At 45.3% G+C, this 27,212-nt stretch overlaps 1 protein-coding gene across 3 annotated transcripts; it reads left to right on the top strand.

Moving 5' to 3' along the window:
• The first annotated feature begins 120 nt into the window (after positions 1-120).
• Positions 121-26,629, top strand: LOC124048749 (interleukin-7 receptor subunit alpha-like). Of its 3 annotated transcripts, none has more exons than XM_046369802.1 (8): positions 121-230; positions 14,210-14,327; positions 14,518-14,669; positions 17,787-17,938; positions 18,126-18,285; positions 18,425-18,518; positions 22,522-22,603; positions 25,292-26,629. In XM_046369802.1, exons 2-8 carry the CDS (start codon positions 14,317-14,319, stop codon positions 25,712-25,714), a joined length of 1,074 nt encoding a protein of 357 aa, XP_046225758.1. In that variant the 5' UTR covers positions 121-230; positions 14,210-14,316; the 3' UTR covers positions 25,715-26,629. The 3 variants fall into 3 exon arrangements, with proteins under 3 accessions (XP_046225758.1, XP_046225757.1, XP_046225756.1); XM_046369801.1 differs by lacking the exon at positions 121-230 and adding an exon at positions 13,813-14,005 and having other exon boundaries at positions 25,295-26,629; XM_046369800.1 differs by lacking the exon at positions 121-230 and adding an exon at positions 13,813-14,005.
• Positions 26,630-27,212: the final 583 nt, after the last annotated feature.

Here is a 27,212-nt window from a genome sequence, read left to right as displayed (position 1 = left end):
ATAACACAACTACAGCCCTGCAACCACTTGGTGTCTGTGGTTATTGGTGGAATGGCAGTCTCCCCTTCTTCCTCTCACACAGACACCTTCATTTCACACAAACACCAATACACGGACAGAGCCGATGTGTGAAAGTGTCTCACGTGGTAGCAGACCGGTTGTCTATAGCTAAGCAGCTGTCACTGAATGGCTGTCTAGCTCCGTGTTCGTGGTTACCTTCAGTCTCTCAGGTGGGTAGTAACTCTGCTCTCAGAACAGGCTAATCAGCGAGGAAATGATAGGTAGTGTTGCATGGCTGTTTGGTATGTTTTGTTTTTAAACGTATTTGTACGTTTTTGGTATGTTTATTGGATCGAGAACGATAGAGGTTAACCCTTCTACAATTTCCGCGGCCCTGTGGAAAGTAGTTAACATAACACAAAAATCCCCATCAAAATCTGTCTGTTTAATTAAAGGCAGGAGAAGGAATGCTGACAGAGCAGTGGGTCTGATTCAAACCCATGCTGGCAGCTGTACATCGTACATGTGCTCCAGAACACACCAGGCCACGTTATGTTCAGTTTGACAGTAAGGCTGACGTAGACAGGTTGACCTCCATTGACATAACCACCAAAAACATCTATTGTCTGCCAGTTTTATTACAAATTACAGCTTTCTGGGTTAAAGCAAGTTTTGGTAGGTTTACATCAATGAAAGTGTCTCACACAAACGTGTTGTCAAATGGGCCTCTATGGTTCATCTTTGACTTCGAGGATGACTCCGTCTCTCTCTGCCTCCGCCTGCACCAAAAACACTAAGCTGTATGATTAGAACAGACTTGAGACATTGTGAGATGACAACATCCACTCTACATTTGTGAATGTTGAACACAATTACAGAGTGACATAAGGAGGTGGATTTCTTGACCAATTAGTCAAAAGATATGCAGGTGAAAAAGTCATTCAGTTGAGTTTTATAGGCAAAAACACTAAGTTACCTCTGCAACCAGGTCTACCTTTGTTTCAGAATATTGCAAAACAGTTTGTTGATGTTGAGTGCAACCTTGGTTAGAGAAACAAGCAAAAGGAAGCAGGAAGCTCTGAGTTGCTGTGCAGCGGAGATTCATGTGGCTGCCACAGACAGGTTCAAAGAGTTGCTTATTTTGGTGTGGCTTCACTGGAAATGAGCCAAACAATAGTAGTATGAGCTCAGAGTGCCTTCATAGTGGAGGTGGAGGATATATCTGAAGGTTGAGGTCAGAGGTGGCTTAAAGCAGCACTTTACCGAATCTGTTTACATGCTTGATGGGGATGTTTTAATTGTGTTTGGTTAAAGATGCACTCTCAAACTTTTGTATAATTTCAGCCAGTAATTTTGAAAGTGCTGCTCATGAGTCAATAGTGGTCCCCGTTTTTTGTGTACCATGTCACCCATTTCGTATGATATGTTACGTTGGGCTAAAAAATATATACTGTATATATTTATATACATATGTTACAAATTTGTTGTGCTTAAGATCCTGGAGTGCATCTTTAAAGGTTGACTGCACTTCCTGATTTGACCTTGTTTTAGATTTATTTAATTAAGAAATGCTGAATTCAGTATGAATTCAAAGTGAGTCGGTTTCAGTGTGTGGTTTGATGTGGGTGTATCCTGTGTGTGTTTGCAGGTGGGAAAACTTAGCCAAATCATTTAACCAATTAGCTTCAGCCGGCTGGTGTGCACTGGCAAAATTGGTTTGACTTTGGATATACCATATGAGGCTAGTTTGGGACCGTCAATAAAATTACACAATGTAAATGAGACAACATTTTAATGTTGCACATCTATTAGTTGTCTCAATAAATGCTTTAAATATTTTAAAATGAATTTCTACACATTAGTTGGTTTGAGGTTAAGTCATTGAATTTTGGAGATATTGACCTTTTGAATATATTGTTCCTTGTACATCTTTTACTGATGGGGCCTAACTTGCCCCATAGGGATGTTGAATGTACAACCAAATTGACCATGGGCATTACAATCGAGTCCAATGCTGCGGCGCTTCAAATGTATGATTACTTGGGTGCTGCCAGCTGTGGGCATTGAGCAGGATTCAAATAAACCCAACCCAAGGAAAACTGTTACGGTACCCTTCATTCAGTAACATACCATTTTATCATATCATCTCTCAAATCTCAGTTTTGGACGAGGTTAACTTTGACAAAAATGATCCTATTTACACATTGTAAGTCAATTTTTACACACGAATAAATGTTTCATATTGATGCCACATAGGCCATTTTCAAAATGAAAAGTAGCTTTTTAGGGACAGTTGCTCTTTAATTCTTTTCACCAGCACACAGGGACCATGCATCATCCTTTACCCACAAGCACTTTACCCACAAGCACTAAGTAGTCTCTACACTCAGTCAAAGGATGAGGATTTAGACACCCCCGAGAGCTCCTTGTGGAGCTCTATAAAACCATGTGGTATAAAACCACAGCTGATGATGTTTGTGAGATGAGTGTAGAGATAATGCCGCCAGCTTGTGGTTTCAGGCGAGGCGGGGCAGGCTGATTGGTTCCTCAGAACTCCGTAGAATCAGATGTGTACCAACCAGGCTTTACGACGCATTGTAGAGGATGTTGTGCTGCTGGGCAAGTGTTAACTAACCTTTGACCCTTCTCATAACCATCTCTCCTTCCCTAATGCAGGTATCAGTGTAACACAGGCAATCACAGGCTTTGATAAACAGCTACAGTGGGGAGAACAAGTATTTGATACACTGCCGATTTTGCAGGTTTTCCTACTTACAAAGCATTTAGAGGTCTGTAATTTTTATCATAGGTACACTTCAACCGTGAGAGACGGAATCTAAAACAAAAATCCAGAAAATCACATTGTATGATTTTTAAGTAATTCATATGCATGACATAAGTATTTGATCACCTACCAACCAGTAAGAATTCCAGCTCTCACAGACCTGTTAGTTTTTCCTTAAGAAGCCTTCCTGTTCTCCACTCATTACCTGTATTAACTGCACCTGTTTGAACTCGTTACCTGTATAAAAGACACCTGTCCACACACTCAATCAGACAGACTCCAACCTCTCCACAATGGCCAAGACCAGAGAGCTGTGTAAGGACATCAGGGTTAAAATTGTAGACCTGTGCAAGGCTTGGTATGGGCTACAGGTCAATAGGCAAGCAGCTTGGTGAGAAGGCAACAACTGTTGGCGCAATTATTAGAAAATGGAAGAAGTTCAAGATGACGGTCAATCAGCCTCGGTCTGGGGCTCCATGCAAGATCTCACCTCGTGGGGCATCAATGATCATGAGGAAGGTGAGGGATCAGCCCAGAACTACACGGCAGGACCTGGTCAATGACCTGAAGAGAGCTGGGACCACAGTCTCAAAGAAAACCATTAGTAACACACTACGCCGTCATGGATTAAAATCCTGCAGCGCACGCAAGGTCCCCCTGCTCAAGCCAGCGCATGTCCAGGCCCGTCTGAAGTTTGCCAATGACCATCTGGATGATCCAGAGGAGGAATGGGAGAAGGTCATGTGGTCTGATGAGACAAAAATAGAGCTTTTTGGTCTAAACTCCACTCGCTGGGTTTGGAGGAAGAAGAAGGATGAGTACAACCCCAAGAACACCAGCCCAACCGTGAAGCATGGAGGTGGAAACATCATTCTTTGGGGATGCTTTTCTGCAAAGGGGACAGGACGACTGCGCCATATTGAGGGGAGGATGGATGGGGCCATGTATCGTGAGATCTTGGCCAACAACCTCCTTCCCTCAGTAAGAGCATTGAAGATGGGTCGTGGCTGGGTCTTCTGATGTATCAAATACTTATGTCATGCAATAAAATGCTAATTAATTACTTAAAAATCATACAATGTGATTTTCTGGATTTGTTTTAGATTCCGTCTCTCACAGTTGAAGTGTACCTATGATAAAAAATTACAGAACTCTACATGCTTTGTAAGTAGGAAACACGGCCGATTTTGCAGGTTATCAAATACTTGTTCTCCCCACTGTATGTGTTTGTGGTTGTTGAGTCAATTAGACCATGCCTATTTCAATCTTATCTTTCAAAAACAGTTATTTCTGAATATTTAGGCAAGTTAGCTGGCCAACTCCTTGATCCTGCTTTGTAATCTCTTGTAAGATGTGGCCCCTCAATGTAAACAGTGCAGAAGCCAGAGAGTGTAGAGAGGAATAGGATTCTTCCCCTTCCCCTACATATTTTTTAAATCTTTCTTCTACATCAAACTCAGCATCAGAACCACAGCTGCCACCCACAGACTCATTCGCTCACACCAACATCTACCTTCCACCCACGGGCACCCGCAGGTACCAAAAACACACACAGATCCATCACCTTCCCTCCAATCCTCCAGATCTAGGTTATGTTATTCTCTCTAAGGTTAAATCCTGATAAACACATTAGGTATTTTATTTATTTATTAGGGATCCCCATTAGCTGCTGCTAAGGGTTCCAAACACATTAAAGCACACATAACAGCACATCATATAACATTATTACACCACTACATATCTACAATACAACATGTATAATACCATCATACAACAATAATACTGAAAGATTAGTGGAATCTGTGTGGGTTGCTGGACAGGTAGGATGACTGACAGTGAAGGTGAACAGGTGGTCACGTGTCAGGTGACAGAGGAATGTATGAGACTGAGGCAGGAATTCCTTTAACCATAAAGTGGTATATTTACTGGTAGTCTGTGCTGCATCACAAAGGAAACAAATAACATGTATACAATCAAATTCATAATCAAAGATCAAATCATAGCAGTCATTATTAACAATTCACATTACACAATATGTTTGAAGCGTGCGCTCCAAGCCGCGCTCCGCGGTGATAACTATAAACAATAACTGAATGGCCCACTCTCCCGATCACCACAGATCATTCAGATGAAAGGTAAGAGTCGGTGGACTTACGTGGATTCATGGACGCACAGAACTTCTGGATCAGATGGATTTAGGGAAGAGAAAGCAGCGAGATCAGGCAATGGCAATTTCCTCCTTTTATGGAGTTGAGATCTGTAGGACATTTCCACCTGACCTAATTAAAGCGCCCCTGGCCCAGCTGAGTAAATGGCAATTAATTAAAGGAGTATTCCACCAACTCCATGGGCCTTTTCTACAGCCACCCCGGAAATTTGTTAATTTCCACATTCCTCAAAAGGCTCATTGCTCCCCGTCCTCTGTCATCTCAGGGAGAGGAATCAGTCGGGCAACTGGCCGGATATATGTCTGGTTCTTCACCTGGATTTCCACTGATCTAACACGACCATCGGTCCCAGGCATGGTCTTAGTTATACGGCCCACCGGCCAGGAGGCTCGAGGCAGCTGAGGGTCCACCATCATTACTACTTGGCCAGTTTCCAGGCTGGCCATTTCTCTCCGCCATTTCCCTCTGTGCTGTAGACTTGGTAGGTAATCCCGAATGAATCGGGCCCAAAAATGGTCAGCTAAGATTTGGCTGTGTCGCCACCGGCGTCTGCCGACGAGGTTGGTATCAGCATACATGGCTTGAGGAAGTGACGCATCTCGACGTCCCATCAAGAGCATATTCGGTGTAACCGGATCGGGTCAGCGATGTCTGCAGAGAGATATCCCAAGGGTTTGGAGTTCAGAATCCCTTCCACCTCTATCAGGACAGTCCTCAAGACCGTTTCAGTGACAGTTTGGTCCCCTAGTACGACTCGTAAGGCCGTCTTTACAGATTTGATCTCTCGCTCCCATGTTCCTCCAAAATGAGGAGCGCCTGGAGGGTTAAATTTGAATGAGATTTGTTGGTCCATCAGCTGATCCTGGAAGCTGGGTTCCATGGCTTTGAAGGCTTCCTCCAACCTGGCTTCTCCTGCCTTGAAGTTCGTACCTCTGTCAGCCAGGATCTCGTAGGGTTTTCCCCCGTCGGGAGATAAACCGCCGTAGGGCCATGAGGAAGGCTTCCGTATCCAAACTCTCCAGTAGGTCCAGGTGGACACATCTGGTTGTCATACACTTGAATAGAATGCCCCAGCGCTTTTCCACACGACGACCTAACTTGATCATCAAGGGGCCGAAGCAATCTACTCCTGTTGACCAGAAGGGTGGTTTAAGGAGGCGCAAGCGAGCAGGGGGTAAATCTGCCATTTTGGGCACCGTAGCTCCGGCCCGCCATCTCTGACATTCTACGCAGGCGTATTGGTGCTTACGAATGGCTCCTCGTCCTCCAATTATCCAGTACTTCCGCCTCATCTCCCCATAGACCCTCTCTGGCCCTGGGTGGAGAAGCCGCTCATCATAACTCTTGATGAGGAGCCTGGTAAGAGGGTGTCTGGAGTCGAGGATAATTGGGTGGATAGCATCTGGGTCCAAAACCTCCGCTTGGCGCAGCCTCCTCCAACTCTGATCACTCCAAGGATTGGATCATATTCTGGGGCAAGAGAGAGAAGACGGCTGCCCTTAGCCACTTCCCTACCGGCTTTCAGAGCTTTAACTCCTCAGGGAAGCTAACTGCTTGTGCTTGCTGGAGGAGTAGTGTCTCTGCCGCGAGGGAGGTAGGTATAGAAGCCACCCCATCTGAGGTCTGGTTTGTGGCTGTGATCAGATCCGGCAGTGTTTGGGATTGTGTTAGGTCAGGGAGAGCTGTTGTTGGTTCCGTAGAAATGCTGTAGCATTGGGCAGACTTCCTTAACTCATGAGCTTCAGTCGGTCGCGGAGGGGCCGCACGCCTGGGGGCTGTCGGCCACTCGTTCTCTGGTTGGGACAAGAATGGTGGTCCCAAGCTCCAGCGATGGGGTTTAGCCAATTCCTTAAGGGTTTTACCTCTAGTAATGTCATCAGCAGGATTGTTTATACTATCAACATACCTCCAGTCCTGGACTTCTGTTAGGTCTTGGATTTCCGCAATGCGAGTCCCGACAAACACCTTATACCTGCAGGACTCCGACTTGAGCCATGTCAATACAGTGGTCGAATCACTCCAGTAGATGATCCTTTGGATTGGCAAGGTGAGCTCGGCTCGCAAGGTAGAGGCCAACTGGGCTCCGGAAAGGGCAGCACTGAGTTCCAGCCTAGGCATTGACAACTGCTTCTTGGGTGCGACCCTGGACCTGGCCATGACAAAGGAGACATGGGTGTGGCCTGCCTTATCCTCCACTCTAAGATAGGAAACCGCCCCATAAGCTCGCTCCGAAGCGTCACAGAACACATGCAGTTCCAGGCATGATCCCAGTTGGTCAACACAGGATGGTACATAACATCTTGGCATTTGGACATCAGAGAGCTCCGTTAACTCATTTTCCCAACAGATCCATCGTTCCACTAGGTCAGCTGGGTGGATTGGTTCATCCCAGTCCCTCTTGGTCTGCCACAGGTCCTGGACTAAGACTTTGGCCCGTGTTGTGTATGGCAGGATATACCCAAGGGGATCGTATTGACTGGCCAGGGTCCGATAGATGGTGCGCAGAGTGGGGGTTTCGGTACTCGGGGATGAGCGGTGCTTATACCCCAGGGTATCCGGTAGGCAGCTCCACCTCAGTCCTAGAGTGGGCTCTTCTGGGTTAGCACCAGACTGCGTTAGCCATAGTTCACTGCTACTGGACCTAGCTTGTGGCGGGAGGTGCTGGATAACCTCCGCTCTGTTACTAGCCCACTGTCGGACCTCAAATCCCCCTTTGGACAGGAGATTCCGCACTTTATCAAGGAGTGATTTCGCTTCAGCCGTGGATGGGATGCTTTGTAAGCAGTTATCCACATAGAAGGCATTTTCCACTGAATCCAATACTTCTGGGTCACTGTCTGGATGCTCCCGTGCGTGTCTCTGCAGAGCGTATATGGCACAGCAAGGACTGCAGGTGGTGCCGAATGGGAGTACCTGCCATTCATAGATTGTGGGCTCTGCATCTCGTTCCATATTTCGCCATATGAACCGGAGCAGTGTGGTGTCGGAAGGCAGTAAACGAATCTGATGAAACATGGCTTTGATGTCTCCACTGATGGCTGTAGAGTGCTGCCGGAACCGGAGAAGGACACCGAGCAAGGAAGGACCTAAGGTTGGTCCGGGAGTAGACAGTCATTCAGGCTTTGACCAGCTGCTTGGAATGAACAGTTGAAGACAAGTCTATACTTCCCACCATGTTGCTGGATAACATGGTGAGGGAGATACCAGGATTCACTGAGTGCGTTTCCCTCTTCATGAGCGGTCACTTCAGTGACGTAGCCTGCCTTCACAAGGTTATGAATCTCTCGGTTATGAACTTCTGCAAGCTCAGGATTCTTCACCAGGCGTCGCTCTGTTCCACGCAGTAGTGGGAGTACAGCCCGTGTCGTGGTTGCCAGAGGAGGATGGTTGGGCACCCGTAGCAGTGGGGTTGCATACCTGTGAACGCCATCCATTTCAGTGGTGGTGGTGCTCTTCTCCAGGAGGTCTAATGCATAGGAGTCATTTTTCGAGCGAGTGACCTCCTGTAGCTTCTGGTTGGAGAAGGTGTCCATCTTCCATAGCATCTCAACATTCCGAAGGAGGTCAGTGGCTGCATCTGGATTGCTTCTGGTGAAGAGGACTTGCTGTGACTGTACAGCTTGGGTGGAGAGAAGTAGATGGGATGGACCTTGCACAGCCCAACCCAAGGATGTATGGACAGCAATGGGTCCTCCTTCTGGTCCAGCTCGTATAGGCTCAGTCGGGGTGACGAGATGTGGGTGGTCTGACCCAATCAGGATAAGTGGTGCTACTCTGGCCAGGTTAGGAAGAGGCAATCCTCGTAGATGAGGATATTGTTTCTGTAGAACACTTACCGGGCAGGAGTGCTCTGCGAGATTCAAGCCATCTGCCGTGAAGGCATTGGTGATGTTATAGGCCACGTCCCTGTTTCCTGAAGGTGAAATGCTAAAGGTTACAGCAGAGCCTTTCATTTGGATAACATCATGTCGCACCGTTCTGAGATTAAGGGTCTCGGGGTCCCTTCCAGGTTAAGCTGACGGGTGGCCGCTGTGAGAATGATTGTTCTTTCTGACCCATCATCTAGAACGGCGAATGTATCAATGCTTCTCCCTTCACTTTGCAGAGTGACCTTGACCACCTTCAACATGACCCTTGGAGACCGGTTCTGCTGGTCGAGATACAGCTCCTTTGCAGCTCCTACCATGAGCATACTCTGCTCCTTCTTTGCTTGGGGAAATAGATCATGCAACACGGTGAGATGGATTTCTTCACAGCGGTTGCAGGGTTTCCTCAATGTGCAGGTCTCCACCTTATGGCTACGGGCACACTTGTAGCATCGCTCGCCTGAAGTGATCCAGGCCTTCAATTGAGTTTGAGTGAGCTTTTTTACTCTGGGGCATGAGCCAAGGAAGTGCCCCTTACTATTGCAATATGGGCAGTAAGGCTGGAATTTGATGTTCTTGCTCTTGAGAGGGGTCTTCTTCCCGGGTTCCTCCCCGGCCTCACTATTTAAGTACATGGTAGTGGGATTTAGTCTTTTCTGTCCCTGCTGGTGTTCAAACTCCTTCCTTCCCCCTGTGGCTATGGCGGAGATTGTGGCCTGGTGAGCGATGCTCTTCGCCTTTGCCTTCACCTCCAACCATGTGGCCAGGTCTCTGAGAGCATAGGTGCTTCTCGAGCCCTCTTTCAGGATGCCCTTATTCAAACAATGTTCAATGAAACTGTCTCTGAGGTACACTGGAAGTTTGCCAAGAAGCCTGTCCACGTGGGAGCCACATTTTAGCTCGTTCCCGTCTTCTCCTTCAACGGATTGGAGCTTCGAGGTCAGGGATTGGACAGCCAGGGAGAATTCTTGGAAGGCAGCATGGTCTCCCATTTTAATTGGAGACGTGTTCAGGATGTTGTTTAGTTCATTCTGTACTAGCTGACGTGGCTCACCATATCTCGCCTTCAGGGCCTGGAGAGCTGCAGTGTATGGTGTTGCGGAGTGCATAAATGATTGGGCCAGCCTGTATGCACTTGGAAACCGCAAATGATCCATTAGTACTTGGTATTTGTAGCGTTCTGACAGATGACTGTGAATACCCAGTAGACTCTCCAATGCCATTTCCAAAAGGACAAATTCACTCTCCTTTCCGTTTTCAAAGTAAGGCAGTTTGGGTCTGGGAATTCCATAGGCTGAGGCTACTAGAAGTTTCATAATGTTGGCTCCCTCTTCTGGTTGCGTGAAGGATAAACCCGGGACTTCTGATGAGCCCACTGTGGCCTCATTGGGCCGGTCACCTACTGTCCCAGACCCACCATTTGTGGCAGCCGGAATTGGGCGAGAGCCCTCCGACCTGTTGTTTGAGGACTGGCCTGGCCCTGGATGAAAGGAACGATTTGCCTTGGTTGGTAATTGGCGGAAAGGCGAAGGAGTGATGCTTTGTCCAGATGGAGGAATGCTAACTTGTGTCACTGGCATAGAGGGCGTTGGCGGAGCGGCCCGTCTCCCGTGCTCCATGTTGGCTGTTGACCCCGGAGCCTCCGAGGACTGTGTGCCATGCTGTACCAGAGGGGCAGATTGGGAAAGAAAGGCAGACAGTTCAGGTCCATGTGGAGGGGTGGTCAGGTCAACTCCCTGTTCGTTCCTCTCCAGGAAGGATGAGACCATCCGTGCCTCCTCTAATTCCCTTCTGGCTTGACGGTGCCGTCGCTGCTGTGCCAGGTCCTTGGCAATGAATTCCCTTTCCTGTAGAGCTCTACGGGCCTGCACATCCAATTGGTGACATCGTTCGTCAGCCTGTCGTTCCTCCTCAATCTGACGCTCAATTTCCTCCAAAGCTAATAGTTTCATCCTCTCTTGTAGGACAGCGTTCTGTGAATTGCTGAGGGCTAGTGAATGGCGGCTGCCATGGCCACTTCCAAAGGGGTATCCACTGGTCGAACTCCCACTCCGTCTAGAGTGCTTCAACGATTTCCCATTAGTTAAGGGGTGAGCGGAGCCTGCCTCTGGAAGCTGGTCGACCTGTGCAGTGGGAGTTACCTCTTCCATAGGTTCCTCACGTAGACCACTTTCCTGCTCCAAAGCAGTTTCCGGTCCTTGGCTCAGAGGGGATGGTTGATGGCTGAAACATACAGTTGATCCATCAACTCTTTGAGCTCTGGTGGGCTTGCCCTTTGATGTCGGAACCTCGACCACATAGTCCTTAAGATAACCAGGTGCTTGCCTGGTTCTTCTGGTGCTCCTGGTAGTTGAGGATGAAGCCTTTGTTGCTTTAGGCTTAGCTCCTGGATATTTCCTTTGTTCCAAGACCTTTCCCTCAGCTGCTCTCTCCTCCTCTCTTCTTCCTTCCAGTGGAGACAATTCTTCCCTCTCCGCCTCCATTTCCTTTTCACCTGTCTTTGGTTCAGTCATCATCCGGCTCAAAGGACCATTGAAAGATTAGTGGAATCTGTGTGGGTTGCTGGACAGGTAGGATGACTGACAGTGAAGGTGAACAGGTGGTCACGTGTCAGGTGACAGAGGAATGTATGAGACTGAGGCAGGAATTCCTTTAACCATAAAGTGGTATATTTACTGGTAGTCTGTGCTGCATCACAAAGGAAACAAATAACATGTATACAATCAAATTCATAATCAAAGATCAAATCATAGCAGTCATTATTAACAATTCACATTACACAATATGTTTGAAGCGTGCGCTCCAAGCCGCGCTCCGCGGTGATAACTATAAACAATAACTGAATGGCCCACTCTCCCGATCACCACAGATCATTCAGATGAAAGGTAAGAGTCGGTGGACTTACGTGGATTCATGGACGCACAGAACTTCTGGATCAGATGGATTTAGGGAAGAGAAAGCAGCGAGATCAGGCAATGGCAATTTCCTCCTTTTATGGAGTTGAGATCTGTAGGACATTTCCACCTGACCTAATTAAAGCGCCCCTGGCCCAGCTGAGTAAATGGCAATTAATTAAAGGAGTATTCCACCAACTCCATGGGCCTTTTCTACAAATACAATGTACGTGTGTGTAGAGTGCATGTTTATGCGTGTGTCCAGTGGTGTAAAGAACTATTTCTATTCTGGTTAGAGCCAGTTTGCGCTGTTCTGTGAAGTGATTAGTACACAGCGTTGTACGAGATCTTCAGTTTCTTGGCAATTTCTTGCATGGAATAGACTGAGTTTCAGAAGAAAGGTAATTTTCTTCTGGCCATTTTGAGTCTCATCGAACCTACAAATGCTGCTGCTCCAGATACTCAACTCGTCTAAAGTAGGCCAGTTTTATTGTTTCTTTAAATCAGAACAACAGTTTTCAGCTGTGCTAACATAATTGCAAAAAGGGTTTTCTAATGATCAATTAGACTTTTAAAATGCTAAACTTGGATTAGCTAACACAACGTGCCATTGGAACACAGGAGTGATGGTTGCTCATAATGGGTCTCTGTACGCCTACGTAGATATTCCATTAAAAAATCTGCCGATTCCAGCTAAAATAGTCATTTACAACATTGACAATGTCTATGCTGTATTTCTGATCAATTTGATGTTATTTTAATGGACCAAAAATGTGCTTTTCTTTCAAAAACAAGGACATTTCTAAGTGACCCCAAACTTTTGAACAGTAGTGTATGTGTGTGCTAGCGTGTGTATGAGTATGCGTGTGTCCAGTGGGATAAAGTACTTAAGTAAAAATACCTTGAAGTGCTACTTAAGTAGTTTTTTGGAGTCTGTACTTTACTATTTATATTTTTTACTTTTTAAAATATTTCCTTGGTAGTTAGGTTGGTCTCTAGACATAACAGGAAAATGTGGGGAAATGATATCAGTAAGGGGATTTTCTTTACTGTCAAGTTACAGGACACATACCACAAATGCAATGGAATCTTATCAATGTAATACAAGAAACTGTTGAAACAAGTGTGTCAATTCATCCTCACAACATCCTGTAATGGTAAACTCCTTTTTCTGATTTTATATTGTTATATTTTGGCAAGCAATGAAGGATATATCGATTGTGAAGAATTATTCAAACTCAAACTTTTGTTCAGTGATAAGGTTAGTGTTAAGTAAGTTGAGTACGTTCTGGCCTCATTTGAAACCAAACCAGTTAATTTGAGTTGACAGGAAGTGGTTTGTAGGTTACTGGTTTGTTTTTCTCTTCATGGTTGTTGGTACATGGAGAGGAAGACTGTCTTCTTGTTAAATGCACGCAGCACAGGTTGTTGCATGATAGTAAATGCACAGGTTGTTGCACAATAGTAAATGCACAGGTTGTTGCACGATAGTAAATGCACAGGTTGTTGCACGATAGTAAATGCACAGGTTGTTGCACGATAGTAAATGCACAGGTTGTTGCACAATAGTAAAGACAGCTGAAAAGTATTCTAATATTCAAATGACTAGGTCCTTACACTATGTGAAAACACAAGTGTTTGAAAGTAAGACAATTATATATTCTTCTGTCTGTGTAAATATACAAGGTCTCCATAACAGCAAACCTATTGTAATGCTTGGAGCACTGAACAAATAGGCACCCAACACCTCCCCTTTCCTTAGTTGTTTCTGTCAGAACGTTTTCTATCTGAAATTCACATACAGGAATGTGACCTGGCTAGATAAACCTTGAAATACTGACCCCGTGATATCACTGAGAGTGATGTGCTTAGAATAAACAATGGTAATACAAATCTTGCCCGTTAATAGCAGAAGAATATAACCCGACAATTGCATAAACGTATCCAGTAAGGCATATGGACCCAAAAAACCTTTCTCTGCCCCCACCCTCTCTCCCTCTCACTGCCACTCCCTCTTCCTACCACTCTCTCTCTCTCTCTCTCTCTCTTGCTCTTTTCTGCTCTCCTCTGTGATATTTATACTGACATTTCATTGAGACATCACTTTGAGTTCCTTGTGCGTGTGTGCCCTAGTCTAACATCGCTGTGTGTGGGGCCACTACATCTTACGTTAGTGCGACACCTTTGTAAAAAAAAAATTAAAAAAAAAAATGGCATACAGCCTGTGGATTGCCCTACTCCTTCTCCCGGTTCTGGTGCACTCTCAAAGTGGAAGAGAATGGGCTGACAACGGTGAGCTGCCTTTTCTCTTGAAGAGTTACTTGAATTCTCTTTAAGAATGATTTACATTCACTGCAACGTTTGTGTCCAAAAATACAGTGCTGGTGCATCATTGACGGTTATTTCTCACTCCGTACCAAAATGTATCTGGATTCGCTGCTGTTGACCTCATCTAAACTGCTTTAATTATTTCCTTTCCTTTCCTTTCCCTCCCAGAACCCAGAATACTCTGCACTTCTCATCTAAGTCTGTCGTCACCAAACACCCTAACCTGCTACCTTGATGATGACAACGGGGATGATGAAATAGAGGACGTCAAAGCCATGACTCTTTGGTAATGAACCTTCTAGAAGACCACTGAACATCAGCTATGTTAGTTAGGAGCTTGTACAATACATAGGACATAAATCATGGGTAGAAGAACTCCACCCTTACTGCGTATACAGATATCCAAATGTGTAAAATCCTCAGCTGGACTAGGAAATGATTCCCTGAATCTGATTTTATGAATATTATGTTTACAGCTACAGCAAGCGCATTGGTGAGCAACGCTGTCTAACAGAGAAGGGGAATAATGTCACATTTACGAACCTGGACACACTGTCACCGTGTAATCTCACCATTCAATTGAAAGGAGGCAGCACATTTTGGAAAACAATCCTCTTGGCAAAAATAAGTAAGTTAAACAACAGGTGTAGACCAACAGTGAAATACTTACTTATGGAGAGTTTTCCAAAAATGCAGAGTTAAAAAAATATATTTTAAAGAAAAATAATGACAAGAGGGATAAATCCACAATGAGTAACAGTAACTTGGCTATACTCACGGGTACTAGTACCGAGTCAATGTGCAGTGGCATGAGGTCATTGAGGTAGATACTGTATGTTCAAACACAGTACCAGTCAAAAGATTGGACACCTACTCATCAAGGGTTTTTCTTTATTTTTTACTATTTTCTACATTGTAGAATAATAGTGAAGACATCAAAATCATTCTTGGCATGCATTTAAATTAACAGGTGCACCTTGTTTAAAGTTAATTTGTGGAATTTCTTCCCTTCTAAATGCTTTTGAGCCAATCAGTTGTGTTGTGACAAGGTAGGGGTGGAATACAGAAGATAGCCCTATTTGTTAAAAGACCAAGTCCATATTATGGCAAGAATATCTCAAATAAGCCAAGAGAAATCGACAGTCCATCATTACTTTTAGACATGAAGGTCAGTCAATCAGGAAAATTTCAACAACTTTGAAGGATTCTTCAAGTGCAGTCTCAAAAACCATCAAGCTCTATGATGAAACTGGCTCTCATGAGGACCACCACAGAAAAGGAAGACCCAGAGATACCTCTGCTGCAGAGGATAAGTTCAGTAGAGTTACCAGCCTCAAAAATTGCAGCACAATTAAATGCTTCACAGAGTTACAAAGTAACAGACACATCTCAACATCAACTATTCAGAGGAGACTGCGTGAATCAAGCCTTCATGGTCGAATTGCTGCAAAGAAACCACTACTAAAGGACACCAATAAGAAGAAGAGACTTGCTTGGGCCAGGAAACACGACCAATGGACATTAGACCGGTGGAAATCTGTCCTTTGGTCTGATGAGTCCAAATTTTAGATTTTTGGTTCCAACCACCTTGTCCTTGTGAGATGCAAAGAAGGTGAACGGATAATCTCTGCAGGTTCCCACCGTGAAGCATGGAGGAGGAGGTGTGATGGTGTGGGGGTGCTTTACTGGTGACACTGTCAGTGATATATTTAGAATTCAAGGCACACAAGGCACACAGAAAGGTTACCACAGCATTCTGCAGCGATACGCCATGCCATCGGTTTTGTGCTATCATTTGTTTTTCAAACAATGACCCAAAACACACCTCCAGGCTGTGGGAGGGCTTTTTGTCCAAGAAGGAGAGTGATGGTGCTGTATCAGATGACCTAGCCTCCACAATCACCCGACCTCAACCCAATTGAGATGGTTTGGGATGAGTTGGACCGCAGAGTGAAGGAAAAGCAGCCAACAAGTGCTCAGCATATGTGGTAACTCCTTCAAGACTGTTGGAAAAGCATTCCTCATGAAGCTGAGAAAATGCCAAGAGTGTACAAAGCTGTCATCAAGGCAAAGGGTGGCTACATTGAAGAATCTGAAATATAAAATATATTTTGATTTGTTTAACACTTTTTTGGTTACTACATGATTTCTTATTTGTTATTTCATAGTTTTGATGTGTTCACTATTATTCTACAATATAGAAAATTGGTATACATAAAGAAAAACAATTGAATGAGTAGGTGTGTCCAAACTTTTGACTGGTATTGTAGGTAGGGATAAAGTGACTAGGCACCATAGATAATAAACAGTACCAGCAACGTATGTGATGAGTCAAAAGAGTTAGTGAAAAAAGTGTCAATGCAAATAGTCCGGGTAGCTATTGGTCATCTTTAGTTAGAATTCTTTTACCCCAATATCGGGATATCCAATTGGTAGTTAGTCTTGTCCTACAGCTGCAACTCCCGTATGGACTCGGGAGAGATGAAGGTCGAGAGCGTGCATCAGCGTGCATGCGCCCAGGCCGCTATAGAGCGATGGGACAAGGACATCCCGGGCGGCCAAACCCTCCCCTAACCCGGACGCCAATTGTGCGCCGCCTCATGGGTCTACCGATCGCGCCCGACTGCGACACAGCCAGGGATCGAACCCTCGGTCTGTAGTGACGCCTCAAGCACTGCAATACAGTGCCTTAGACCGCTGCGCCACTCGGGAGGCCTAGTGGTTATCTTTTTAACTAATTACTTAGCAGTCTTATGGCTTGGAGGTAGAAGCTATTCAGGGTCCTGTTGGTTCCAGACTTGGTGCATCGGTACTGTTTGCCATGCGGTAGTAGAGAGAACAGTCTATGACTTGGATGGCTGGAGTCTGACAATTTTTAAGGCCTACCTCTGACACCACCTGCTATAGAGGTCTTGGATGGCAGAGAGCTCGGCCTCAGGGATGTACTGGGCCGTACGCACTACTCTCTGTAGCGCCTTGCGGTCAGATGCCAAGCAGTTGCCATGCCAAGCTGTGATGCAGCCAGTCAAGATGCTCTCAATGGTGCAGCTGTATAATATCTTCTTGAGGATCCGAGGGCCCATGTCAAATCTTTTCAGCTTCCTGAGTGGGAAGAGGCGTTGTCGTGCCCTCTTCATGACTGTGTTGGTGTGTGTGGACCATGATCATTTCTTAGTGATGTGGACACCGAGGAACTTTAAGCTCTCGACCTGCTCCACTGCAGCCCTGTGGATGGGGGCGTGCTCGGCCCTCTGTTTCCTGTAATCCGAGATCAGCATCTTTGACATTGAGGAAGAGGTTGTTGTCCTGGCACCACACTGCCAGGTATATGACCTCCTCCCTATAGTCTCCTCGTCATCGGTTATCAGGCCTATCACCGCAGTCATGGGTGAACAGGGAGTACAGGAGGGGACTAAGCACACACGGGGGCCCCCGTGTTGAGGGCCAGCGTGGCGGATGTGTTGTTGCCTACCCTCATTTCAAGGCTACAGATGTGAGCACTATGGGGCAATAGTCATTTAGGCAGTTTACCTTGATAGTTTTGGGCACAGGGACTATAGTGGTCTGCTTGAAACTTGTAGGTATTACAGAGTGGGTCAGGGAGAGGTTGAAAATATCAGTGAAGACACTATGGTTTGAATTACAGTTTTTACATGACATCTTCCATCAATTGATAGTCCTTAGTTGTCTCCATCAATTGCCCTTAACACGTATCCTCTGTTTCTTGTTCATCTTTATGATTTAGTTAAACCCATGAGTCCTTGGGTGGTGAATGTCACATTTCTGGGGAGCTCCAACCGGGCTCTTATTTACATTGGGAATCCATACCTAAACGATTACCTGAAAGCCCGCAATCAACTGTTCCAATTTCACATCTGGAGTGTCAAAAATACTCTGGTACAGTAGCCAATCGCCTATTTTTCTTGGATTTTTGGATGCAAACGCTTAACTATATGATATATATGTCACTTTATTTCCGACATAATAATTATTTCGCAACACTGTAGTTACTCTGTATAGTACAGTATATTCTATGAACACAATTTCTGTCTTGTTCTTCTTTTACGGTGTCCCCTGTTCATAGTTTCATAGCATAACCTATCAGCCTCTGATCATCGAGGGGGACGAGTACCTCCATAAGAACACAGAGTATCACGTCAAGGTTCGAGCCAAGCCAAACGGGGGGTACTTTGAAGGGAGCTGGAGTGAATGGAGTGTCCCTCTCAGTTTCAGAACAGACGAAGGTAAAAAAAAATTAAAGACTTACGTGTCTTAAAAGTATAGTATGATATCGAGACTGTGCAGTTGGAAGTGATAGAGGGTAGAGGAAATGGGAGTCACATGCATCGTCTCTGCTCTCGTTCTCTCTCCTCTCCCCTACAGAGACGGATGTCCAGATGCTGTCCTACTCACTCATCATGGCCATTTTTGCTCTGCTTCTGGTCACCTTGGCAGTTAGTATTTTCTGGAGAATACAGTGAGTATTAAATTGGTCTCCTTTTCCTCTGCAAATCATCTTTGTGTGTGTGTGTGTGTGTGTGTGTGTGTGTGTGTGTGTGTGTGTGTGTGTGTGTGTGTGTGTGTGTGTGTGTGTGTGTGTGTGTGTGTGTGTGTGTGTGTGTGTGTGTGTGTGTGTGTGTGTGTGTGTGTGTGTGTGTGTGTGTGTGTGTGTGTGTGTGTGTGTGTGTCAAATCAAATGTGATGTCACATGCGCCGAATACAACATCAGAGTGAAATACTTACAAGCCCGTAATCAACAATGCAGTTAAGAAAATACCTACAAAAAAGTAAGAGATAAGAATAACAAATCATTAAAGGGCAGCAGTAAATAGCAATAGCGGGGCTATATACAGGGGGTATCGGTACAGAGTCAATGTGGAGGCTATATACAGGGGGTACCGGTACAGAGTCAATGTGGAGGCTATATACAGGGGGTATCGGTAAAGAGTCAATGTGGAGGCTATATACAGGGGGTACCAGTACAGAGTCAATGTGGAGGCTATATACAGGGGGTACCAGTACAGAGTCAATGTGGAGGCTATATACAGTGGGTACCGGTACAGAGTCAATGTGGAGGCTATATACAGGGGGTATCGGTACAGAGTCTATGTGGAGGCTATATACAGGGGGTACCGGTACAGAGTCAATGTGGAGGCTATATACAGGGGGTACCAGTACAGAGTCAATGTGGAGGCTATATACAGGGGGTACCGGTACAGAGTCAATGTGGAGGCTATATACAGGGGGTATCGGTACAGAGTCAATGTGGAGGCTATATACAGGGGGTACCGGTACAGAGTCAATGTGGAGGCTATATACAGGGGGTATCGGTACAGAGTCAATGTGGAGGCTATATACAGGGGGTACTGGTACAGAGTCAATGTGGAGGCTATATACAGGGGGTATCGGTACAGAGTCAATGTGGAGGCTATATACAGGGGGTATGAGTACAGAGTCAATGTGGAGGCTATATACAGGGGGTATCGGTACAGAGTCAATGTGCGGGGGCACCGGTGTCGAGGTAATTGAGGTAATATATACATATAGGTAGAGTTATTCAAGTGACTATACATAAATAATAAAAGGGAGTAGCAGCAGCACAGAAAGGGGGGGGGGGGTGCAAATAGTCTGGGTAGCCATTTGATTAGCCACTTGTCGTGCGGTAGCAGAGAGAACAGTCTATGACTAAGGTGGCTGGAGTCTTTGACCATTTTTAGGGCCTTCCTCTGACACCGCCTGGTATAGAGGTCCTGGATGGTAGGAAGCTTGGCCCCGGTGATGTACTGGGCTGTATGCACTACCCTCTGTAGTGCCTTGCAGTTGGAGGCTGAGCAGTTGCCATACCAGGCAGTGATGCAACAAGTCAGGATGCTCTCGATGGTGCAGCAATAAAACCTTTTGAGGATCTGAGGATCTATGCCAAATATTTTCAGTCTCCTGAGGGGGAATAGGTTTTGTTGGGCCCTCTTCATGACTGTGTTTGTGTGCTTGGACAATGTTAGTTTGTTGGTGATGTGGACGCCAAGAAACTTGAATCTCTCAACCTGCTCCACTAGCGCTCCGTCGATGACAATGGGGGCGTGCTCAGTCCTCCTTTTCCTGTCAGGTCAGATCTCTGACCTTCTCCGTATAGGCTGTCTCATCGTTGTCGGTGATCAGGCCTACCACTGTTGTGTCATCGGCAAACTTAATGATGGTGTTGGAGTCGTGCCAGGATGTGCAGTCATGAGTGAAATGGAAGTACAGGAGGGGAGCACGCACCCCTGAGGGGCCTCGGTGTTGAGGATCGGCTGTCGTCAATGAATAGCATTCTCACATAGGTGTTCCTTTTATCCGGGTGTGAAAGGGCAGTGTGAAGTGCAATAGAGATTGCATCATCTGTGGATCTGTTGGTGCAGTATGCAAATTGGAGTGGGTCTAGGGTTTCTAGGATAATGGTGTTGATGTGAGCCATGACCAGCCTTTCAAAGCATTTCATGGCTACAGACATGAGTGCTACGGGTCGGTAGTCATTTAGGCAGGTTACCTTAGTGTTCTTGGGCACAGGGCCTATTATGGTGGTCTGCTTGAAACATGTTGGTATTACAGACTCAGACAGGGAGAGGTTGAAAATGTCAATGAAGACACTTGCCAGTTGGTCAGCGCATGCTTGGAGTACACGTCCTGGTAATCCGTCTGTCCCTGCGGCCTTGTGAATGTTGACCTGTTTAAAGGTCTTACTCACATTGGCTGTGGAGAGCGTGATCACACAGTCGTCTGGAACAGCTGATGCTCTCATGCATGTTTCAGTGTTACTTGCCTCGAAGTGTGCATTGAAGTTATTTAGCTCATCTGGTAGGCTTGTGTCACTGGGCAGCTTGCGGCTGTGCTTCCCTTTGTAGTCTGTAATAGTTTGCAAGCCCTGCCACATCCGACGAGCGTCGGAGCCGGTGTAGTACAATTTGATCTTAGTCCTATACTGACGCTTTGCCTGTTTGATGGTTCGTCAGAGGGCATAGCGGGATTTCATATAAGCTTCCGGGTTAGAGTCCCGCGCCTTGAAAGCAGCAGCTCTACCCTTTAGCTCAGTGCAAATGTTGCCTGTAATCCATGGCTTCTGGTTGGGGTATGTACGTACAGTCACTGTGGGGACGACGTCATTGATGCACTTATTGATAAAGCCTGTGACTGATGTGGTGTACTCCTCAATGCCATCGAAAGAATCCCGGAAAACATATTCCAGTCTGTGCTAGTAAAACAGTCCTGTAGTTTAGCATCTGCTTCATCTGACCACATTTTTATTGACTGAGTCACTGGTGCCTCCTGCTTTCATTTTAGCTTGTAAGCAGGAATCAGGAGGATAGAATTATGGTCAGATTTGCCAAATGGAGGGCGAGGGAGAGCTTTTTACACGTCTCGGTGTGTGGAGTAAAGGTGTTTTTTTTCTATAGTTTTCTTCCCCCTCTGGTTGCACATTTAACATGCTGATAAAAAATTAGGTAAAACTGATTTAAGTTTCCCTGCATTAAACTCCCCAGCCAGTAGGAGTGCCGCCTCTTGATGAGCGCTTTCCTGTTTGTTTATGTCGGTATACAGCTCATTGAGTGCAGTTTTAGTGCCAGCATCGGTCTGTGGTGGTATGTAGTCATTTACGAAAATTACAGATGAAAAGGTAGATAGTGTGGTCTACAGCTAATCATGATATACTTTGCCTCAGGTGAGCAAAACCTTGAGACTTCCTTAGATATCGTGCACCAGCTGTTGTTTACATATATGCATAGGCCCCCGCCCCGTGTCTTACTAGTAGCTTCTGTTCTATCCTGCCGATAGTGTATAACCCGCCAGCTGTATGTTATTAAATGTCGTCGTTCAGCCACGACTCGGTGAAACATAAGATATTACAGTTTTTGATGTCCTGTTGGTAGGAAATACGTGTTTTCAGTTCGTCCCATTTATTTTCCAGGGATTGAACGTTAGCTAGCAGGACGGATGGTAAAGGCAGATCGTTGCCTGATCCTCACAAGGCACCCTGATCTCTTTACGCAAATCTTTGTTACCTTCTCGAGCGAATGACGGAGATGAGGGTCCGTTAGAGTGTTTGTAGTATATCCTTCCCGTCCGGCTCAATAAAGAAAAAAACTCTTTGTCCAATTCGAGGTGAGTAATCGCTGTTCTGATGTCCTGAAGCCCTTTTTTGGTCATAGGAGATGGTAGCAGCAACATTATGTACAAAACAAGTTACGAACATGTGAAAAAACAAACAACAAAGCATGGTTGGTTAAGAACCGATAAGACAGCAGCCATCCCCTCCGGCGTGTGTGTGTGTGTGTGTGTGTGTGTGTGTGTGTGTGTGTGTGTGTGTGTGTGTGTGTGTGTGTGTGTGTGTGTGTGTGTGTGTGTGTGTGTGTGTGTGTGTGTGTGTGTGTGTGTGTGTGTGTGTGTGTGTGTGTGTGTGTGTGTGTGTGTGTGTCCTCCACTCTCATGTCTCTCTTTCCTCACAGAATACATTCCTTCATATGGCCAAGCATTCCACATCCCAAACACACACTTCTCCAGATCGTCCAGACGTACGAGCCAATGAAGGTACACTATATAGTGCATTCTAAAAGTATTCTGACCCATTGACTTTTTCCACATTTTGTTACGTTACAGCCTTATAAAAAAAAGATATGTTTCCTCATCAATCTACACACAATACCCCATAATGACAAAGCATACTAAAATATTACATTTACATAAGTATTCAGACCCTTTACTCAGTACTTTGTTGAAGAACCTCTGGTAGCGATTACAGCCCCAAGTGGTGATGCTACAAGCTTGGCACACCTGTATTTGGGGAGTTACTCCCATTCTTCTCTGCAGATCCTCTCAAGCTCTGTCAGGTTAGACGGAGAGCATCGCTGCAAAGCTATTTTCAGGTCTCCAGAGATGTTCGATCGGGTTCACGTCCGGGCTCTGTCTGAGACACTCAAGGATATTCAGAGAGTTGTCCTGAAGCCATTCCTGCGTTGTCTTGACTGTGTGCATTGGGTCGTTGTCCTGTTGGAAGGTGAACCTTCGCCCTCAGTCTGAGGTCCTGAGCGCTCTGGAGCAGGTTTTCATCAAGGATCTCCCTTTAGTTTGCTCCCTTCATCTTTCCCTGCAGCTGAAAAACATTCACACAGCATGATGCTGCAAACACCACGCTTCACCGTAGGGATGGTGCCAGGTTTCCTCCAGATGTGACGCTTGGCATTCAGGCCAAAGAGTTCAATCTTGGTTCCATCAGACCAGAGAATCTTGCTTCTCATAGTCAGAGTCCTTTAGGTGCCTTTTGGCAAACTCTAAGAGGGCTGCCATGTGCCTTTTACTGAGGAGTGGCTTAAGTCTGGCCACTCTACCATAAAGGCCTTATTGGTGGAGTGCTCAGGGATGATTGTCCTTCTGGAAGGTGGAGCTCTGTCACAGATGGAGCTCTGTCAGAGTGACCATCGGGTTCTTGGTCTCCTCACTGACCAAGGTCCTTCTCCCTCCGTTGCTCAGTTTGGCCGGGTGGCCAGCTCTAGGAAGAGTCTTGGTGGTTCCAAACTTCTTCCGTTTAAGAATGGAGGCCATTGTGTTCTTGGGGACCTTCAATGCTGCAGAAGGTTTTTGCTACCTTTCTCAGGATCTGTGCCTTGACACAATCCTGTCTTGGAGCTTGAGGGCCAATTCCTTCGACCTCGTGGCTTGGTTTTTGCTCAGACATGCACTGTCAACTGTGGGACCTTATAGACAGGTGTGTACCTTTCCAAATCATGCACAATCGATTGGAGTCCACCTGTGGTAAATTCAATCAAATCATAGAAACATCTCAAGGATGATCAATGGAAACAGGATGCACGTGAGCTCAATTTCAAGTCTTATATCAAAGGGAATGAATTCTTGTCTTAATAATGTATATAAATAAATTAGCAACATTTTCTATAAACCTGTTTTCTGTTTCTCATTATGGGGTATTGTGTGTAGATTGATGAGGGAAAAAACATTACATCTATTTTAGAATAAGGCTCTAACGTAACAAAATGTGAAAAAAAGGGGTCTGAATACTTTCCAAATGCACTCTACATACAAAAGTATGTGGACACCTATTCAAATTAGTGGATTCGGCTATTTCAGCCACACCCGTTGCTGACACATGTATAAAATCCAGCACACCGCCATGCAATATCCATAGACAAACATTGGCAGTATAATGGCCTTACTGAAGAGCTCAGTGACTGACTTTCAACGTGGCATCGTCATGGGATGTCACCTTTCCAAAAAGTCAGTTCATGAACACAAAGTGGGCCACAAAAACTCATAGAATGGGATAGCCGAGTGCTAAGCCGCATCGCGAGCACTTACAAGCACAATAACTCAAAAGCACAAGAACTATTCATCGGGAGCTTCATGAAATGGGTTTCCATGGCCAATCAGCCGCACACAAACCTAAGATTACCACTCGCAATGCCAAGCGTCGACTGGAGTGATGTAAAGCTTGCCGCCATTGGACTCTGGAGCAGTGGAAACGTTCTCTGGAGTGATGAATCATGCTTCACCATCTGGCAGCCCGACGGACAAATCTGGGTTTGACGGATGCCAGGAGAACACTACCTTCCCGAATGCATAGTGCCAACTGTAGAGTTTGGTGGAGGAAGAATAATGGTCTGGGGCTGGTTTTTAATGGTCCGGGTAGGCCCCTTAGTTCCAATGACGGGAAATCTTAACGCTACAGCATACAATACTATTCTAGACTATTCTGTGCTTCCAACTTTGTGGCAACAGTTTGAGGAAGGGCCTTTCCTATTGCAGCATGACAATGCCCCCATGCATTAAGTAAGTTCCATTCATAAATGGTTTGTCGAGATTGGTGTGGAAGACCTTGACTGGCCTGCAGAGCCCTGACCTCAACCCTATCGAACACCTTTGGAATGAATTGGAACGCCGACTGCGAGCCAGGCCTAATCGCCAAACATCAGTGCCCAACCTCAATAATACTCTTGTGGCTGAATGGAAGCAGGTACCCGCTGCAATGTTCCAACATCTAGTGGGAAGCCTTCCCAGAAGAGTGGAGGCTGTTATAGCAGCAAAGGAGGGACGAACTCCATACTAATGCCCATGATTTTGGAATAAGATGTTCAACAATCAGGTGTCCACATATACTTTTTGTTATGTCATGTAAGTCCTCTGATATGCACTAGATTGGGACCAATGATGTCCATAATGAGTTAGAATGATATTGGTTTATCCTGTCTCTTTCCTGTGACCCAGCAGGGCCAACCTCTGAGCTTTAACCCCGAGGTGTTCAGTGACCTCAAGATCCAGCTGGTGGAGCTGGACGAGGAGCAGCACGTTACTGCCCAAACCCCTGACTCTAACGCCCATCACCTCACTGAGGTCAAAGATCAATACCTCATTCAGGAGTGTGATGGGGAAACAAAGTCCTGCCATAGCACCAGTAGTGGAGGTTCGGAGGCCATACTGTTGAGGTGTGAGTCCCCAGGAGAGCACCCCAACTTTGGGGCTGGGAACAGTGGCTCCACCATGGGTATCCTGGACCTGAAGAGTGACACGGAGAGTGTGGAGACAGACGACAGTGATGGTAACATTGGTCCTGAGGGGCTAGTCGTTATCCAGCAAGGAGACAAAGGTGAGGTGTATGTCACCATGTCTAGTTTCTATCAGATCCAGTGAGAGATGTAGAGAGAAAGAGCTTATTCAAGGTTCTAGCTTCTTATTACATTCTTACGCTGAGCGACTTTGTTAACGGCTGCTTTCATTTGAAGTCTATTTGATCCACCGTGACTCAAACTGACTATCCACTGACTCCCAGTATCACAAGAGACTAGCAGAACTCAATGCACATGTTATTTACAAATGATAGGAGACATCCTCATTACATTTCTTAGGTCTTGTGTTATTAATCTGTTGGAAGTTGCAAACTTGACTTGACTAACTTGAAATACAAAGCTTTCCCTCATTTATACATTATTTTTGCATTTGCACTTCTTCCCATTCTGTATATTATACGGAGGATAGTATAGTGAGGAGCCACGGTGATATCCTGGCCTAATATTATTATAATACACACTGCTGCTTCTTATGGCCTTGACAAAGATACTCTTTACTTTACCATGACAACAGCTGCAAAGTAAACCTAGAATGTATCATTCAATTCCTCAGGGTTTCAACCCTTCTACACATTTGTATACATAAACATGGAAATAAGGTTTGATTAATTTATCTGTCTAATGTTTGTCACGTTGTTTTCCTTCTTTTTTGCACATACATGATTGTATTTCCTGCAGTTACCAGTACGTAGTATTTTACTTTGAATGTATTATACTATTACTATGCACTATCATGCATTAGTTTTCAATGCAGAATGCTTGATCATTTTGTTGAACACGTTATGGGAGACATAGCATTAGACAGTCTTCAGCTTCACCGTATTAGTTTTTTAAATTTGAATATTTTACTCTGACAAATGTGACAGCATTTCCTGTATAAAAATCACCGTTGTTGAATTTTGTTTAAAACATTTTATTAAAACAGATCAAATGTGTATGCATAATAAATAAATAAAAAGTATAATTTCTTCTGCTCTCATCCCCTGAAATGACTGTACTTTGATGTATAAGTCGCTCTGGATAAGAGCGTCTGCTAAATGACTTAAATGTAAATGTAAAATGTATCATTCATGTTGTATCTGCTCAACCAATCTGAATGTAAGGGGATCTCTATGGTTTTCCTGTGTCTTTATAAAGTTGTACTCCAACATTGACGCCTCAATCAAAATCTGGCACACCAGAAGTACATTCATTTACAAAGGAATGCTGCTTTTGCTTTGCAGCATTGCGTTGCAGAGGCAGTTGCAGTGCATTCTGTGTAATGCATAACATGGTATGGTATATACATGCGTTCAGTTTAGTTGGGTAGCGATGCAAAACGGTATGCAATGACGCTGCCGGTCTGATAGAGGCGTCAGACTGTGGACTACAGTTTTCTACAATACATATACAGTGGGGCAAAAAAGTATTTAGTCAGCCAAACGACAGATTTGTACCTTGTCAGCTCGGGGGTTTGAAATGGCAACCTTCTAGTTGCTAGTCCACCGCTCTAACCACTAGGCTACCCTGCCCCCCAGTTAACAATTCACAACAATACACACAAATCTAAAAGTAAAATAATA

The sequence above is a fragment of the Oncorhynchus gorbuscha genome, linkage group LG11 (genome assembly GCF_021184085.1).
Source record: "Oncorhynchus gorbuscha isolate QuinsamMale2020 ecotype Even-year linkage group LG11, OgorEven_v1.0, whole genome shotgun sequence".
Lineage (NCBI taxonomy): Eukaryota > Metazoa > Chordata > Actinopteri > Salmoniformes > Salmonidae > Oncorhynchus > Oncorhynchus gorbuscha.
Note: the sequence above shows the minus strand (reverse complement) of the source record. Positions and strands in the feature narration are given on the sequence as shown.

What these genes read in the sequence shown, in the direction of transcription:
- LOC124048749 (XM_046369800.1), top strand. Translation starts at nt 13,924, where the DNA reads ATGGCATACAGCCTGTGGATTGCCCTACTCCTTCTCCCGGTTCTGGTG. An exon ending in AAGAGAATGGGCTGACAACG is followed by an intron (nt 14,006 to 14,209) that starts GTGAGCTGCCTT and finishes TTTCCCTCCCAG; the next exon opens with AACCCAGAATACTCTGCACT. An exon ending in AATCCTCTTGGCAAAAATAA is followed by an intron (nt 14,670 to 17,786) that starts GTAAGTTAAACA and finishes TTTATGATTTAG; the next exon opens with TTAAACCCATGAGTCCTTGG.